Source organism: Eptesicus fuscus, chromosome 16 (assembly GCF_027574615.1).
Source record: "Eptesicus fuscus isolate TK198812 chromosome 16, DD_ASM_mEF_20220401, whole genome shotgun sequence".
NCBI classification, from domain to species: Eukaryota; Metazoa; Chordata; class Mammalia; order Chiroptera; family Vespertilionidae; genus Eptesicus; species Eptesicus fuscus.
Genome location: NC_072488.1, coordinates 31002316 through 31017838, shown reverse-complemented (window position 1 = coordinate 31017838; position 15523 = coordinate 31002316). Strand labels below are relative to the sequence as shown.

The 15523-nt window shown below is 38.4% G+C and overlaps 1 protein-coding gene across 2 annotated transcripts in view; it reads left to right on the top strand.

Moving 5' to 3' along the window:
- CCDC88A (coiled-coil domain containing 88A) overlaps positions 1-15523 on the top strand; it is a 110347-nt gene that overhangs the window by 39049 nt on the left and 55775 nt on the right. For both annotated transcript variants that reach the window (XM_028139897.2, XM_054728163.1), the window contains exons 7-9: positions 288-428; positions 8268-8440; positions 14957-15038. In XM_028139897.2, coding sequence (XP_027995698.2) covers positions 288-428; positions 8268-8440; positions 14957-15038 — 396 coding nt within the window. The remainder of the gene's footprint in view (positions 1-287; positions 429-8267; positions 8441-14956; positions 15039-15523) is intronic.

The window sequence follows — 15523 nt, the reverse complement described above, 5'->3', positions numbered from 1 at the left end:
ATATTACCTTCCTTTGAGAATGCTTTGAATGAAATATTTTTTTAATTGACTGGAAAAGAAATAGAAATTTATTTAAAATTTTATATTTAAAAAATAATGTTTTTAAAAATAATTTTTAGTAGCTTTTTCATCATTCATTACTTTTAAATGTTTTTTAAACATCATATTTGCTTTTTATATTTTTATTTATATGGGACATAATACTTGAGCTAATATTTTGTTAAAATGAAATAGATTTTAAGTATTAGCCATTTTAAAAGTTATTTATTTTCGTTGTTTTTCTAAAGGTGACCCATAATCAGGAAAATGTGTTTGATTTGCAATGGATGGAAGTGACTGATATGTCTCAGGAGGAAATAGAACCACTCTTGAAAAATATGGTGTTGCATCTAAAAAGACTTATAGATGAGAGAGATGAACATTCAGAGGTTTGTAAATTTCTTTCAGTATATTACCAAAGTTTGCTTTCCAAAAAAAGAGAAAAGTAGCATTTAGAGACACTTCAGAATTGATACATTATTTATTAAAATACTGTATGCCTTTTTTGTGCGACATAGGAACCAGAAAGGACATAAGGGCACCAGATTAGACAAAATTAAACAGTAAACTAGTAAACAGATTACATTAGGTTTTCTTTCTTCCTTTCCTTTTAAATTATTATTCTGATTTTTTTTTCCTGTGTGTTTTCTTAAGTCATCCCCATAGCTCAGCGATAGTACAAAAGTGTGAAACTGAAAATATTGTTGATGTAAGTGGAAAAATCATTGCCTTGAAGCATAAGAATTTACTTAAGGATAATTTTTAGTTTTATTACCACGTGAAGTTGGAAAAATGTGTTAATAAAAGGAGAATAGCAGGTGTTCTGTATAAAATGTCCCACAAAAGTTCTCAAATTTTTGTAGTCAGTATAATGAGGTGTGATTTTAAAAAAAGAGAATTATTATAAACTCTTTTAAGACAGTACTTTGCTTTTTAAAAAGAGGAAAAATTGCTCCAGAATTTTTTGCCTGCACTCTCTGAAAACAGCTTGTAATTTTTAGAGGAGTCTAGACTTCAGTGCATGTGGTGGTGAGTAATATTTTCTGAATATCAGACCAAAGTACTTTGCCATTCAGGAGAATGTATAGCTTTGATCATTTGTTCCATTTACATGGAGACAGTTTTGAGCTGATTTATACAGAATTTGATTACTCTTGGGACAAATAAAAGACTATAGAGAAGAAAGTCCTAAAGATTTATTTTTATGAACAAAACTTACATGTCTCTTTAGAGTATATTCAGTTCTGATGATAATTTTCAGTTTTTCTTCAGTCATTGAAGAAGACAATATAGGAAATAAAGAAATATTTTAGAGCAACAATTAAATTTTTTAAAAAGCTAATACAGTGAGACCAAAGAAAGAAAAGAGTAAATTGAAAAAATCTCTAGTATATATCAAACTTACCCTGAATTTTGTTTCATTTTCAATCTGATTTTTGAATCATATGCTGTATCTTTTTTTATATTAGTATCTTTTCATCACTTTATACATTTCTAGAACATCCCTTTGTATTTCAAGATATTAAAGATATTTTGTTAAGGTGTCCTCCAATTTCTGAGGAATTACTTCTAAAAATCTATATTTTGGCCCGGCCCCTGTGTCTCAGTGGTTGAGCATCAGCCTATGAACCAGGAGGTTGCGGATCCATTCCCAGTCAGGGCACATGCCCAGGCTTGATCCCTGGTAAGGAGCATGCAGGAGGAAGCCAATCAGTGATTCTCTCTCATCATTCATGTTTCTCTCTCTCCCTCCCTCTTCCTTCCTCTCTCTGAAATTAATTTAAAAAATTTTTAGAAATCTATACTTTGGTTTCATATGACTGATAAATTAATCTCACTTACACGAACTGATTAATATGGTATGAAGCAGTACATTATTTTGAAAAAATGTGAACAAAATACTTGTCATTACATTCTCTGTGTTAAAACTAAAAGGAATAATAAACACTATATAGATTATTTGAAAAGCCTTTTTAAAACTTGCCTGATTAAGCATTTTTGTTGAATTTGTTTTTCTAACAAGGAAAAAAGAATCAGTCTTATTCTCCTGTCTGGTATTCAGGAAACAAGTTGCTAGCTGATTTAATCCCAGTTCTTTTGGGGGAATAGGGAAAGGGAGAATTTAATTTGGGTCATCAGGACTAATTAGAAAAGATAATTTTGTTTTGATTGATATTTTGTCATAATTGTTTCACTTTAATCTAGAAAGCATAATTTGATCACCCTGTCTTTAATGACTCTTCATCTTTTTATTATTAATGCTGTGGAACAATGATCTTTTCAGGCCTCTCCTTTTACTAAAAACCAAATAGGAGATTTTGACGAATTTAAAATTTCTTTATTGTCACTGTTTATTTTATGTCAAGCTCTGTGTTAAGTTTAGCATATACTCTTAAGTCTGCACAATCACCCCATTTTATGGATGAAGATCCTCAAGAGCAGGGAAGTAACTCCAGTGCTTATGTTCTTAACCATTATAATACCTTTGCCCAAGTCCATATTTGTGATGAGTACATCTTTGATTCTTTTCCTTAATAATGAGTTCTATAAGTAGAATTATTAGTTCACCTCAATTTTTTTCTTAGCATTGATGTATTTTTTTAATGTTCATTCTTCAAGCCTATCTAATAAAAGAGTAATATGCAAATTAACCATCACTCCACTGCACCCACAAGCCATGCCCACCAGCCAGTCAGGAGCGAATATGCAAATTAACCCCAACCAAGATGACTGCAGCTAGGAGGCTTGGGTTTCCCTGGCAATGGAGGAAGCCAAGCTTTCCGCACACCCAAGCGGGCCCAGGCCTCCACTAAAGGCTGCAAAGTTTCAATTATAAAAGATAAATAAATCCCAACAAAAATGGCAGCAGCCATGGAGCTGGAGAGAGCAGGAGGCTTGAGTTGCCCCTGGCAATGGAGGAAGCCAAGCTTTGGCAACCCTGGCCTGCCTTGGCCTCCACTCAAGGCTACAAAGTTTCAATTATAGAAGATAAATAAATCCCAGATAGCAGGGTCTCCGCTTGGGTCGCCGGGGGGTGTGGCCGGTCTGCAATCCACCACAGGCCCCTGGCCCAGGCCGTCCCACACCCCAAGGGAACCACCCCCCAATCCAGGACACCCTTCAGGGCAAACCAGCTGGCCCCCACCCGTGCACCAGGCCTCTATCCTATCTAATAAAAGAGTAATATGCAAATTGACCATCACTCCAACACACAAGATGGCTGCCCCCATGTGGACACAAGATGGCTGCCACAAAATGGCCAGCAGGGGAGGGCAGTTGGAAGGGACCAGGCCTGCAAGGGAGGGCAGTTGGGGGCGATCAAGCCTGCAGGGGAGGGCAGTTGTAGGCAATCAGGCTAGCAGGGGAGGGCAATTGGGAGGGACCAGGCCTGCAAGGGAGGGCAGTTGTGGGCGATCAGGCCAACAGGGGAGGGCAGTTGGGGGGGACCAAGCCTGCAGGGGAGGGCAGTCAGGGGCAAACAGTCTGGCAGGGGAGTAGTTAGGCATCAATCAGTCTGGCAGGGGAGTGGTTAGGGGGTGATCAGGCTGGCAGGCAGGCGAGCAGTTGGGAGCCAGCAGTCCTGGATTGTGAGAGGGATGTCCCAGATTGGAGAGGGTGCAGGCTGGGCTGAGGGACACCCCCTCCATGCACGAATTTCATGCACCGGGCCTCTAGTATATATTATAAATACCTGCTTTTTGTAATAGAGTACTTGGGAGCGACAAACTGATAAACATTAAAAAAAGAACCAAGGATTGTTACAATCTAATTAGGGAAGTTATTTTAATAGAATAATTAATTGTAATAAAATGTTGAAAGTTATAAATACCAAGAAGAGACATGTACCTAAATATTATAGGAATTTAAAGAAAGAAGATATTACTTGCAGCTGCTAGTGGAATGTCTAGGATCTGAAAGATCAGAGAAGACTTATTTAATTAAAGTTATGCTTTAATGACATTTCCTGTCAGATTTTTGGGAAAATGTCCAGAGGCCTTCAGCTCAAGAAACTACCATCATTAGAGGAAAGTCAAAGTGCTTACATAGTCTTCAATGGAAAATACCTCTAGATGCTGTTAATTCTTAGTAACAGGTTTCTTTCTTTCCTTTTATTCTTTTTAAAAATATTTTTTCAGCCCATAGTTTTTTTGTGCTCTATTCATTGGCATCTGGAACCTCTTGATATCTCCATTTCACCATCTTTTTAGTTCAGTTGTAGTATGTGTCTTCAGTACTTTTCTTGAGTTCTCCATTTTATCAATTACTCAGTTATAATATGTTTGAGCAGCTCATTACTATGCTGGATATGATGAGAAATACAAAGGAGGTATAAGAAAGATTATTTGGTTTACTGGAAAAAAATACATGGCAAATGAAAAATAAAAGTTAACAATTAAGTTCTAATTTATTTATTAAACACTGTGTACAGGTACTATTGTTAGAGTCAGGAGATGTTAGGAGACAAAATTACTGATAATTGAGACAGAAAGAAAATTAACCAATAAAAATTGACTCCATGAAAATTGAGCCTGGGCTACTATGGAGATTAATGACACTATGCTCAGTGACAGGGAAGTTGGACTAGACATACTGGATGAGTGGATAGGATGAATTATTGTCAATGAACATATAAACTATCTTTCAAAAAATACCATTGAAAGAGAAATAGAAGAGTAGCAAGAGAAAAATGTGATTTTTTTTTCCTATATAGAAGAAATTTGTATGTATACCTTTGAAGAACAAGGAGAAAAAAGCCAATTGAAAATGTTATAGAAATAAGGACTATGTGTAGGGAGCAAGAGATATGTAAAAATGGAGGCGTTAATCTCAAGTGGTTTTGTTTCTTAGTCAAGTTGGAGGAGAGGTCATTTGTTGGAAGTAATGATAGCTGTTTGCAGTTGAAGTCTTAAGTAAAGAAAATGAATTATATTTACAATAGCCATTATGGGGAAATTTGCCAGGAAATCAGAAAGATTTTCCATAAAAGGATGGCTGGGCATTGGAAAGAGCTTAATTGAAAATAGACCTGTAGTCGGCTATGTATTTGTTGTTGTTGTTTTTCTCTTGAGTTCTTTATTACCTTGGAGCAGAAATGGAAAAAAAAATGATGGTAGGTAAAGAAAATAACATAGTGTCAGAGTCAGATTTGAAATTGAATTCCTTTTATATATATTACTCTAGGCCCAGTCCACGAAATTTGGGGGTGGGGGGGAGTGTCCCTCAGCCCAGCCTGGACCCTCTCAAATCTGGGACCCCTTGAAGGATGTCCGACTGCCCGTTTAGGACCGACTCCAGTGGGATCGGGCCTAAACAGCTAGTCGGATATCCCTCTCACAATCCAGGACTGCTGGCTCCCAACTGCTTGTCTGCCTGCCTGCCTGATTGCCCGTAACAGCTTCTACCTGCCAGCCTGATCACACCTTAACCATTCCTCTGCCAGCCTGATCAACGCCTAACTGCCTTCCCCTGCCAACCTCGTCTCCCCTAACTGACCTCCCCAGCAGGCCTGGTCCCCCTCAACTGCCCTCCCCTGCAGGCCTCGTCCCCCCAACTGCCCTCCCCAGCAGGCCTGGTCCCCCTCAACTGCCCTCCCCTGCAGGCCTGGTCACCCCCAACTGCCCTCCCCAGCAGGCCTGGTCCCCCTCAACTGCCCTCCCCTGCAGGCCTGGTCCCCCTCAACTGCCCTCCCCTGCAGGCCTGGTTGCCCCGAACTGCCTTCCCCTGCCAGCCCGATTGCCTCTAACTGCCCTCCCCCCCTGTCCTTGTCATCCCTAACTGCCCTCCCTTGCCAGCCTGGTCGCCCCCAACTGCCCTCCCCTGCAAGCCTGGTCGCACCCAATTTCCATCCGTTGCCAGGCTGGTCATGCCTAACTGCCCTCCCTTGCCAGCCCGATTGCCCCTAATTGCTCTCCCCTGCTGGCCTGGTCGCCCCTAACTGCCCTCCCCTGCCAGCCCGATTGCCCCTAATTGCTCTCCCCTGCTGGCCTGGTCACCCCTAACTGCCCTCCCCTGCAGGCCTGGTCACCCCCAATTGCCCTCCCTTGCCAGCCTGGTTCCTCCCAACGGCCCTCCCTTGCCAGCCTGGTCACCCCTAACTGCCCTCCCTTGCCAGCCTGGTCACCCCTAACTGCCCTCCAATGCTGTCCTGGTCACCCCTAACTACCCTCCCATGCTGGCCTGGTCACCCCAAACTGCCCTCCCCTGCTGGCCATCTTTTGGCGGCCATATTTGACCACATGGGGGTGGCCATCTTGTGTGTTGGAGTGATGGTCAATTTGCATATTACCTCTTTATTAGATAGGATTAGATGTGTGACTTTGGTTAAGTTATTTAATCTAAAATAGACATAATGCTTCTATTACAAATTATAGTATTGAATGAGATCGTGTTGGAAAATTCCTAGTTAAAAGTTCTATAAATGCCAAAACCGGTTTGGCTCAGTGGATAGAGCGTCGGTCTGCGGACTGAAAGGTCCCAGGTTCGATTCCGGTCAAGGGCATGTACATTGGTTGCGGGCACATCCCCAGTAGGGGTTGTGCAGAAGGCAGCTGGTCGATGTTTCTCCCTCATCGATGTTTCTAGCTCTCTATCCCTCTCCCCTCCTCTCTGTAAAAAATCAATAAAATATATTTTTTAAAAAAGTTCTATAAATATTTCTCCTTTTCTCCCCCAAAAGAGTGAGCCATAGCCAAAGATGGCATGGTAGTGTTAAATTAGAAAGTAAGGGTGACATTTAAGGACCTATTTGTAGTTTCAGGCTGATTAAAAACTCTAGAGTAGGCAGGAAAAAATTATTTGACTGGATAAAAAGTGGGAATTGAATGATTAAAGGTTCAGGCATAGGTATGGTGTATGGGAGTAATGATAGTTAAGGAATCATGGCGCAAAAGAGGAATGGTGCCTTCACTGTAGAAGCCTGTATGTACCAAATAGGGAATGGAAGAGGAGTTGTAGAGAGAAAGAACCTGGGAAGTCACATTCTGTGGTTTATTAATAGACGAGCTAGAATCTGTGAAAGCGATAGTTGGATAGACCTTCATTCAGGTGCTGAAATATATCTCAGGGATAAGGAAATTAATTCTGTAGTGTGGTTTAAAAAAAATAAAAGAAGAGGAAAAGTCATGATTTAGTGAGGGTGGTGTAAGACTTGGTAATGAGAAACTGAGGGTGGTGATCTCATGGTCCTGAGGTGGTAATTCCACCCATTCTGTCTGATCTAGAGGGATAGTTGAATTTCCATAGAAGACAATTTCTGTTTGCCAAAGAAGTTTGAAAAAAAGTCTGAGAAATTGGTAGAATAAGAGAATTTTCCAATAAATGGAAAATTAGGGGAATGGATGAATATGATTGAGTGAGGGATATGTAGATTAGAAAGCCCTTAAAGTTCAGATTTAGGATAACTAGAAGGAGATTTGTGTTTCATAAAGGGTTTCTAGAGAAAGTGATAAGGGAAGCATTGAGATGGGAAGCAGATTGGAACTATTGTAAGAGAGAGTGTAAGATATAGAGTTGAGACTGGCCTGGAGTCTTGGGATTGCTACTAACTGTGTGATTATGGACAAGTTAATCTTTGTGCCTCAGTTACTTTGCAGAATTAAGGGACTGAACGAGACCTCTGAGATTCTGGTAGGTCCCTCTGAGATCCCAGTAGGTCCCTCTGAGATCCCTGTTTATAATTCTAGAGCATTGTCCAGTTCTGTAATGATGGCAAGATTATATTTCTGCACTGTCCAATATAGTAACCATTAGCTATATATGGCTGTTGTGCACTTGAAATGTGACTAGTGTGACTAAGGAACTGTATTTTTAATTTTTTTAAATTTGTACTTCAATAGCCACTTGTGCTGCTGGCTACCATATTTGAAAGCACAGTTGTAGATATATCATTCTTGGGTTAATTTCTTTCCTACGTCAATGTCTTTTATGCCTTTCTGGCAGTTGCCATCTGGTCGAGTTATTTTACTATAATTGATTTCTTTTGTTAAACTAAGAATGGAAAAGAGTATTGTCTTCTTCTATTATCTACTAAATAGCTTACCCACGACCTATTGATTCAAACTTTTAAAAATGACAACTAAATATGACAGAGTTAAGTTTTTTTTTTTATCAATGAATTGTTTTGATATTATAGTATAGTACTTAGAGACAGTGAATAGTGTTAATGTATTTAGGTCTTTGATATGTAAAATACTAAAAGTGATTCTGTGTTCATTTCCACATTTCCTTAGACTATCATAGAACTCTCTGAAGAACGGGATGGTCTTCATTTTCTACCCCATGCCTCTTCATCTGCACAGTCACCCTGTGGTTCTCCAGGCATGAAGCGGACAGAAAGTCGACAACATCTGTCAGTGGAACTGGCAGATGCTAAGGCCAAGATAAGAAGGCTGAGGCAGGAATTGTAAGTTGCCAGTTTTCAAGGTTCATTGAATTTATATGGTTGAAAGGTGACCTAAACAATATTTTTAGGCTTATGGCATATAGATAGTAGTTCTTAATTGCTGACCTGAATCACAATTTTTACTAGTTTTTGTCAAAATGAGAAAAATAAGGAAACCAGCATTAGGTTTTCTTAATGCTAAATCTTATAAATTTAAAGGATGCCCTTAATTCTGGATTTATGCCCTACTTATCTAGTGTTAAAATGCCCTTTCTTTTATAAAATAATGTTCTTCTTGGCGTATTGGGATCTCCTTAATATTTTTATTTTTACATGCTTTAAATACAGAACATTGACAACCTCTGATACAGATCAATAAGTTTAGCTCTTTTAAAATTAATGTTGTAGCCCTGGCCTGTGTGGTTCAGTTAGTTGGAGCATCATCCTGTGCATTGAAAGGTAGTGGGTTCGATTCCAGTCAGGGCACATACCCAAGTTGTGGATTCCATCCCTGGTGGGGGCATGTTAGGGAGGTGGCCAATAATCTATCTTTCTCTCCCTCTCTTTTTCTCTCTCCCCCCCTCTTCCTCTCTCCCTCTCCTTTTCTCCCTCTCTCTGTCTCTCCCTCTCTCTAAAATCAATAAAATATACATATAAAATTAATGTTATAAAAGGCCGAATTGTTGACATACAGTTTTACAAATAATTTTGTGTGTATATCTTCTGCATTGAGTAATTGAGATGCCTGACTCATGTACTTAGTGGTAAATATTCAGATTGGTTAGTGCTGGTGAAATTTATTTTTCAAAGAACATTACAGAAAAGTCAGTATGTGTCACATAGGCATTCCTTGGTGAATCACATCTAAAGACATGACCAATCTCTGCTAGGGATTTTTTATTTTGCACTTCAAAAAGAACAAAGGATTTTTGTGTTTGGGGCTTTTTCTTTTTGTTGTTTTCTTCCCTGGAATTTGGGCTTTAGAGTATAGATTTAAATTTAAAGTCACAATATAGCGATTGAGTTTATTTATTGATTATTTAAGCAGTTGGTTTAAGAAACTGATTAAATATGCAAGGTAGAAAAAATACACAGTTTATAGAAAAATGTGAAAAAAAATAAATACAGCCTACATTGTGGATGTCTGCTTTATTATGTATCTATTGAAGTGAACACTCCCAGGATATTCTATAAACAGCTGCACCAGGAAAATTAGGGAAGCGATTGCTGTTATTAGTTTGACTGGCAGTTAATGGATAGCCTAAACAGTGAACACTAGTTTGTTCCATATAATTTAGCACCATCTTCTTCAGTCTTTAGATAAAGCATGTAATTAGAACTGCAATGCTGGCTGTGAATTCATTTAACATTTTGCACTATATTAGAATTTGATTTTTAAATGAAATTTACTTGGTCATGGAGTGTATTAAAATTCCAAACATCTTAAAAGAGATTGATAAGATTTGGTCTTTCATATGCTGATTGGAAAATGTAAAAATTTTTGATTAGTAAATAAATATGCTATATATAGCAGTATTCCCAGTAACTAGCATTTCATCAGATAGTACCTAATATCTCTGTTGTCCTTAAAAATGTGTTCCGTGGTGGATTTCTTCTATTAACATTTGTTTTACATCTTTTTGCTAGGACAGATCTTTACTAAAATGATGAAGTATGAAAATCAGGATGGATAAAAATAGTTCAGATTGCCTTAGACCTAATGGAAATAAATAATTGTAATGAGATCATGCAAATTAACTAGTAACATACTTATGGGTGGTACATTATAATACAATTGCTTTTGAGTTATTAACATACAGAGTAAAACTATTATTTGCATTTTGGCTGGAAGAAGTAATTTCCTTAAAAATTACATTTTTATGCAGTAGTTAACACTATCAAAAGCTTTCTTTAATAATTTTTCTGCCTTCATGCATCTCATGTTTTCAGACATTTTGTGTCACACAAATTTTTCTTTTTAAAAATAACTTTGAGATATAATTTATATATCAGAAAATTTCTTTCAAAGTATACAATTCAATAATTCTTAGTATATTCATAGAATTGCACAACTCTCATACATTGATTTCAAGACATTTTTGTCACCCCAAAGAGAAAGGCCATACCCATTAGCAGTCAGTCCCAATACCTCTTTGCCCCTGACAACTCTTGGCAAACACTAATATATTTTCTATTTCCATGGTTTTGCCTATTCTGGAACTTTCATATAAATGGATTGTACATTATATGGCATTTCATGACTAGCTTCTTCACTAGCACAATGTTGTCAAGCTTGATCCATGTTGTAGCATGTATCAGTATTTAATCCTTTTTATGATTAAACTAGTGGCCCGGTGCACAAAGATTCGTGCTAGAATGGGCTTTCCTTTCCCTGGCTGCCAGCACTGCCTTTCCACTCTGGCCCAGCCCCTTTCTGCTCAGGCCCCGGAGCCGCCTCTTTCCGCTCAAACCCTGCCTTCCATGCTGCCCAGAGGCCCTGAGAGACCGGGGGTGGGGCAGAATGCCTGCATCCTGCCCCCGTCACTCGGCGCCTGTGTATGCAAATTAACCTCCATCTTTGTTGGGTTGATTTGCATATCACTCCTGATTGGCTGGTGGCGTAGCAGAGGTCGGTCAATTTACATGTTTGTCTATTAGGTAAGATAACATTAGATGGATATATACCATGCTTGGTTACTTATCAGTTGATGGGCATTTGACTTGTTTACATTTTTGGCTATTATGAATAATGCTCCTATGAACATTCATGTGCACATTTTTGTGTGGACATATGTTTTCAGTTCTCTAGGGTATATATTGAGAAGTGGAAATGCTAGGTCATATGTTAGTTCTATATTTAACATTTTGAGGAACTGTTAAACTATTTGGCTGCACCATTTTGCATTCCTACTAGCAATTTCTCCAGGTCCTCACCTATATTCATTTAATACCTTTTGATTATAGCTAGTAGGTATGAAGTGATATCTCATTGTGGTTTTGAGTTGCATTTCCCTGGTGACTAATGATGGTGAGCATCTTTTTCTGTACTAATTGGCCATTTCTATATCTTCTTGGAGAAATGTCTATTTAGATACTTTTCTCATTTTTAAATTGAGTTATGAGACAAACTTTTTAAAAAATATATTTTTATTGATTTCAGAGAGAGGAAGGGAGAGGGAGAGAGAGAGATAGAAACATCAATAATGAGAGAGAATCATTGATTGCCTACTCCTGCATACCTCGAGCCCACAACCCGGGCATGTGCCCTTGATCAGAAATGAACCTGGGACCCTTCAGTCCGCAGACTGACACTCTATCCACTAAGCCAGACTAGACCGGGTAGGGCCAAACTCATGAGCTTTAGAGACATTCTGCCTGAGTATCACTCCTGGCTCAACATTTCTTAACTGAGTCACTCTGGCCAAGTTAACCTCTTTAAGGCTGCTTGGTTTCATAGCCTAATAACTAGGAATAATTCTGCCTATTGTCAGATTGTTATGTGATGTAAACATGTAAAGTGAACAGTGTCTAGTATATACTAGTAAGTGCTCAATAAATGTGAGCTGCTATCAGTGCTATTATTTCTTAGAAGGCTCTTGTAGGGATTAAGTGCTTAGCAAAGTGTAAAAGTGCTTATCGAAAATGCCTAGCACAGGTAATGAGAGCTTGACAATTGTTAGCCAAAAGATAGGCCCAAAACATGAAATCAGCAAAAAGAGTTAGTGAAGTAGAAAAACCCGAGTATGAAGTCATGGAAGCCAATGGAGAGATTGTCAAGAACAATGGAGTTAACTCCTCTGAATTCTTCAGAGAGATCTGAAAATAATCCACTGGGTTTGGGAATAAAGATGTAATTGACTCTGTGAAAACCAGTGTTCTTGGGGATGTGTGGATGGAAAACCTCATTGCTGTAAATATAGTGGTCAAATGGATGCACAAATATTTGAACTCCTGGATAACTCTTTTGGAATATTTACTTACATTTATACCTCACATACACCAAAGTGAATTCCACATGGACTAAAGCAGAGGTCACCAACCTTTCGGACTTGACAGACCACCAGTGGTCCACGGACCACCAGTTGGCGACTGCTGGATTAAAGAGCTAAATGTAAAAACGGAAGTAATGCTAAAAGAATAAGAAAGTAATATGCAGATGAGTATATATTTGTTCTCTAGGTAGGGAAGAACTTTACACAAAAGCAAAAAAAGTGTTTTGTAAAAGCAAAAAAAGTGGTTGCTCTATTTGTATAAAAATGTAAATATGTAAACATCCAGAAAAAAATAAGTAAAATTAAAAGCATTTGACAATATTTCTCAGAAAGTAAAATAGAATTTTCATATGACCCTGCAGTTCCCCTCCTAGATACTATATAGGCCCCAAAAATTTAAAAACAGGAACTCAAATACATGTATGCCATTATTCATTGCAGTATTATTACCAAAAGCCAAAAGGTAGAAACAACCTCAATGTCCACGAACGGATGGATGGATAAACAAAATGTGCTATAGGCATATGATGGACTGTTATTCAGCCATAAAAAGGAATGGGACTGTTATTCAGCCATAAAAAGGAATGAAATTTTGATACCTGCTACAACATGGATGAGCCCTGAAAACAATTTGCTAAGTAAGAAATCAGATACAAAAGGACTAATATTTAAAAAAAAGACAAATATTTTATTTTTCCACTTAAATGAAACATCTTTTTAAAAAAATCATATATATTTTATAAATGATTTTATTGATTTTTTACAGAGAGGAAGGGAGAGGGATAGAGAGTTAGAAACATCAATGAGAGAGAAACATTGATCAGCTGCCTCCTGCACACCCCCTACTGGGGATGTGCCCGCAACCAAGGTACATGCCCTTGACTGGAATCGAACCTGGGACCGTTGAGTCCGCAGGCCGATGCTCTATCCACCGAGCCAAACCAGTTAGGGCTGAAATATCTTTAATAGACAAATTCAGAGAAACAGAAAGTAGATTAGAGGTAGAAACTGTGGAGTCTGGGGGAATTGGAGAGTTATTGCCTAATGGGCACAGAGTTTCTGTTTGGGATAATAAAAGAGTTTGGAAATAGATAGTCATGGTTGTTTAATAACATTTTAAATGTAATTAATGCCACTGAATTGTACACTTAATATTGGTTAAAAATGGTTAAAATTGTACACTTAAAATTGCAGTTTTATGTAATATATATGTCTGCATATATATATATGTATATATCCTTACTAATAAAAGCCTAAGTAGTCGTCACGCCGTCACAAGATGGCTGCGTGCACAGCAGGCTTGTGCAGGTGGGCAGGGGTGGGCTTGACACTGCATGCGCAGCTTAGAGCCTGCCTGGGAGTCAAGCCTCGGTGAGGCGAGGCCTGCCCAGAGTTCCCCCGGCTCTGAGTGGTGAGACTTGCCTGGGGGTCCCCCAGCTCCGAACAGCGAGGCCTGCCTGGGGTCCCACAGCTCCACACGGTGAGGCCTGCCTGGGGGTCCCCCCTCCCGGCTCTGTGCAACATGGAGGCGGGACCCCTGGCTCCGGCCTACCTCTTTGGGGCAATCCATTGAGGAGCCCCGGATGGGTAGGTGGGACCTACCTCTTTGCAGCAATCAATTCCGGGGCTCCCGCACTGTGACAGGGCACAGGCCAGACTGGGGTACTCCCCTCCCACCCCCTGCCAAGTGCACGAATTTCGTGCACTGGGCCTCTAGTATTACTATAATAAAAAATAGAATTTGTTTATACTTTTTGAAAAAATTGATAATCTTAATCTATAAAGAAATATTTGTAAGAAATCTTATAAATTACCAAATGTAATAGCTTTTTATAATTTTAATGCTACAAACATAAGAAAACAAATTTAGCCTTTCCTAGTGTTCAAATGAACGTAAATTAGAAGTGACAGCATTTTTCAGTTGTTAAATTGTTTCACATATAGGCACTTTTATCCTCTGTTGTTGCCTTATAAATTTATAATGACTTTTCTGGAGGGCAGTTTGACAATAGTATATCAAGTACCTTCAAACCTGTAATTTAGGTGAGGATGTTTATAGGCTTCAAGAAAGAAACCAATAGAATTGTAAAGATTTAGGTATCTGTGTGGCAGGGTATAATTTCATTTGGGCCATTGTGAATGTTGAAAATAGTTTGGAGACCCTTATAAGTCTCAGACCCAGATAGTATTGCATTGCATAAAAATTTGTTCAGCTTATTTGGTTTTGACTATGCAAGAGGGAGAAAGAGAAAGAAGAATGGGAATGGGAGATGTCAGGAAAGATGAAGAGAAACTACCTTATGAACTATGAGGATGCTAATCATTGAGGTTTGTCTTTTGGAGAACTTTAGGTGGAGTTTTATTGATGACATCAAATCATATAAATTCCTAAACTCCATTTCCTTGTCTTTTTCCCCTGGGTTGGAGTCATGGCTAATACTGTGTTCAACTAGACATTTAGTAATAATAATTTGTATTCATGAAGGTGATTATAGTTTTTAAAAGCAATAAGCTTACTTTTTAATAAATGTTTTTTGCATTTAAGGGAGGAAAAGACTGAACAGTTGCTGGACTGCAAACAAGAACTTGAGCAAATGGAAATAGAACTAAAAAGGCTGCAGCAAGAGGTTTGTACCTGAAACTTTTATTACATAGGACCACTAAGTAATTGCACATTGATTTTTCTCCTTATAATTTATAACATTTACCTTAATACTTTCTGAAGTTACTGAGACTTCAAGAGATCTGATTACTTTTTTCAGTGTTTTTCTCTTCAAAAATGCCGGAGCCAAAACTAGAAATCATGGTCTGTGGACTTTTTTTTTTTTTTCCCCCTTTATCAGTGGTGTTTAAACTTTGCTAAGATTCAAAGGAGCCTCAGAGGACTAGGGCAGTTCCAAGTTTCTCTTTTTTATGTAATTGGCTTCTGTGGGCTTGGAAGCTGGAACAACTATACTATAAATTGTGGCTGCTAATGTATATCTCCCTAGGTCTCCACTCTCTGATGGTGCTTTATGTTATATAAGACAGAATGCCTTTAATTTTTCATTCTTTTCCTATTAAATAAGATAAAACTTTTTATTAAAAAAAATTTTTTTTTTTTGCTAAAGCT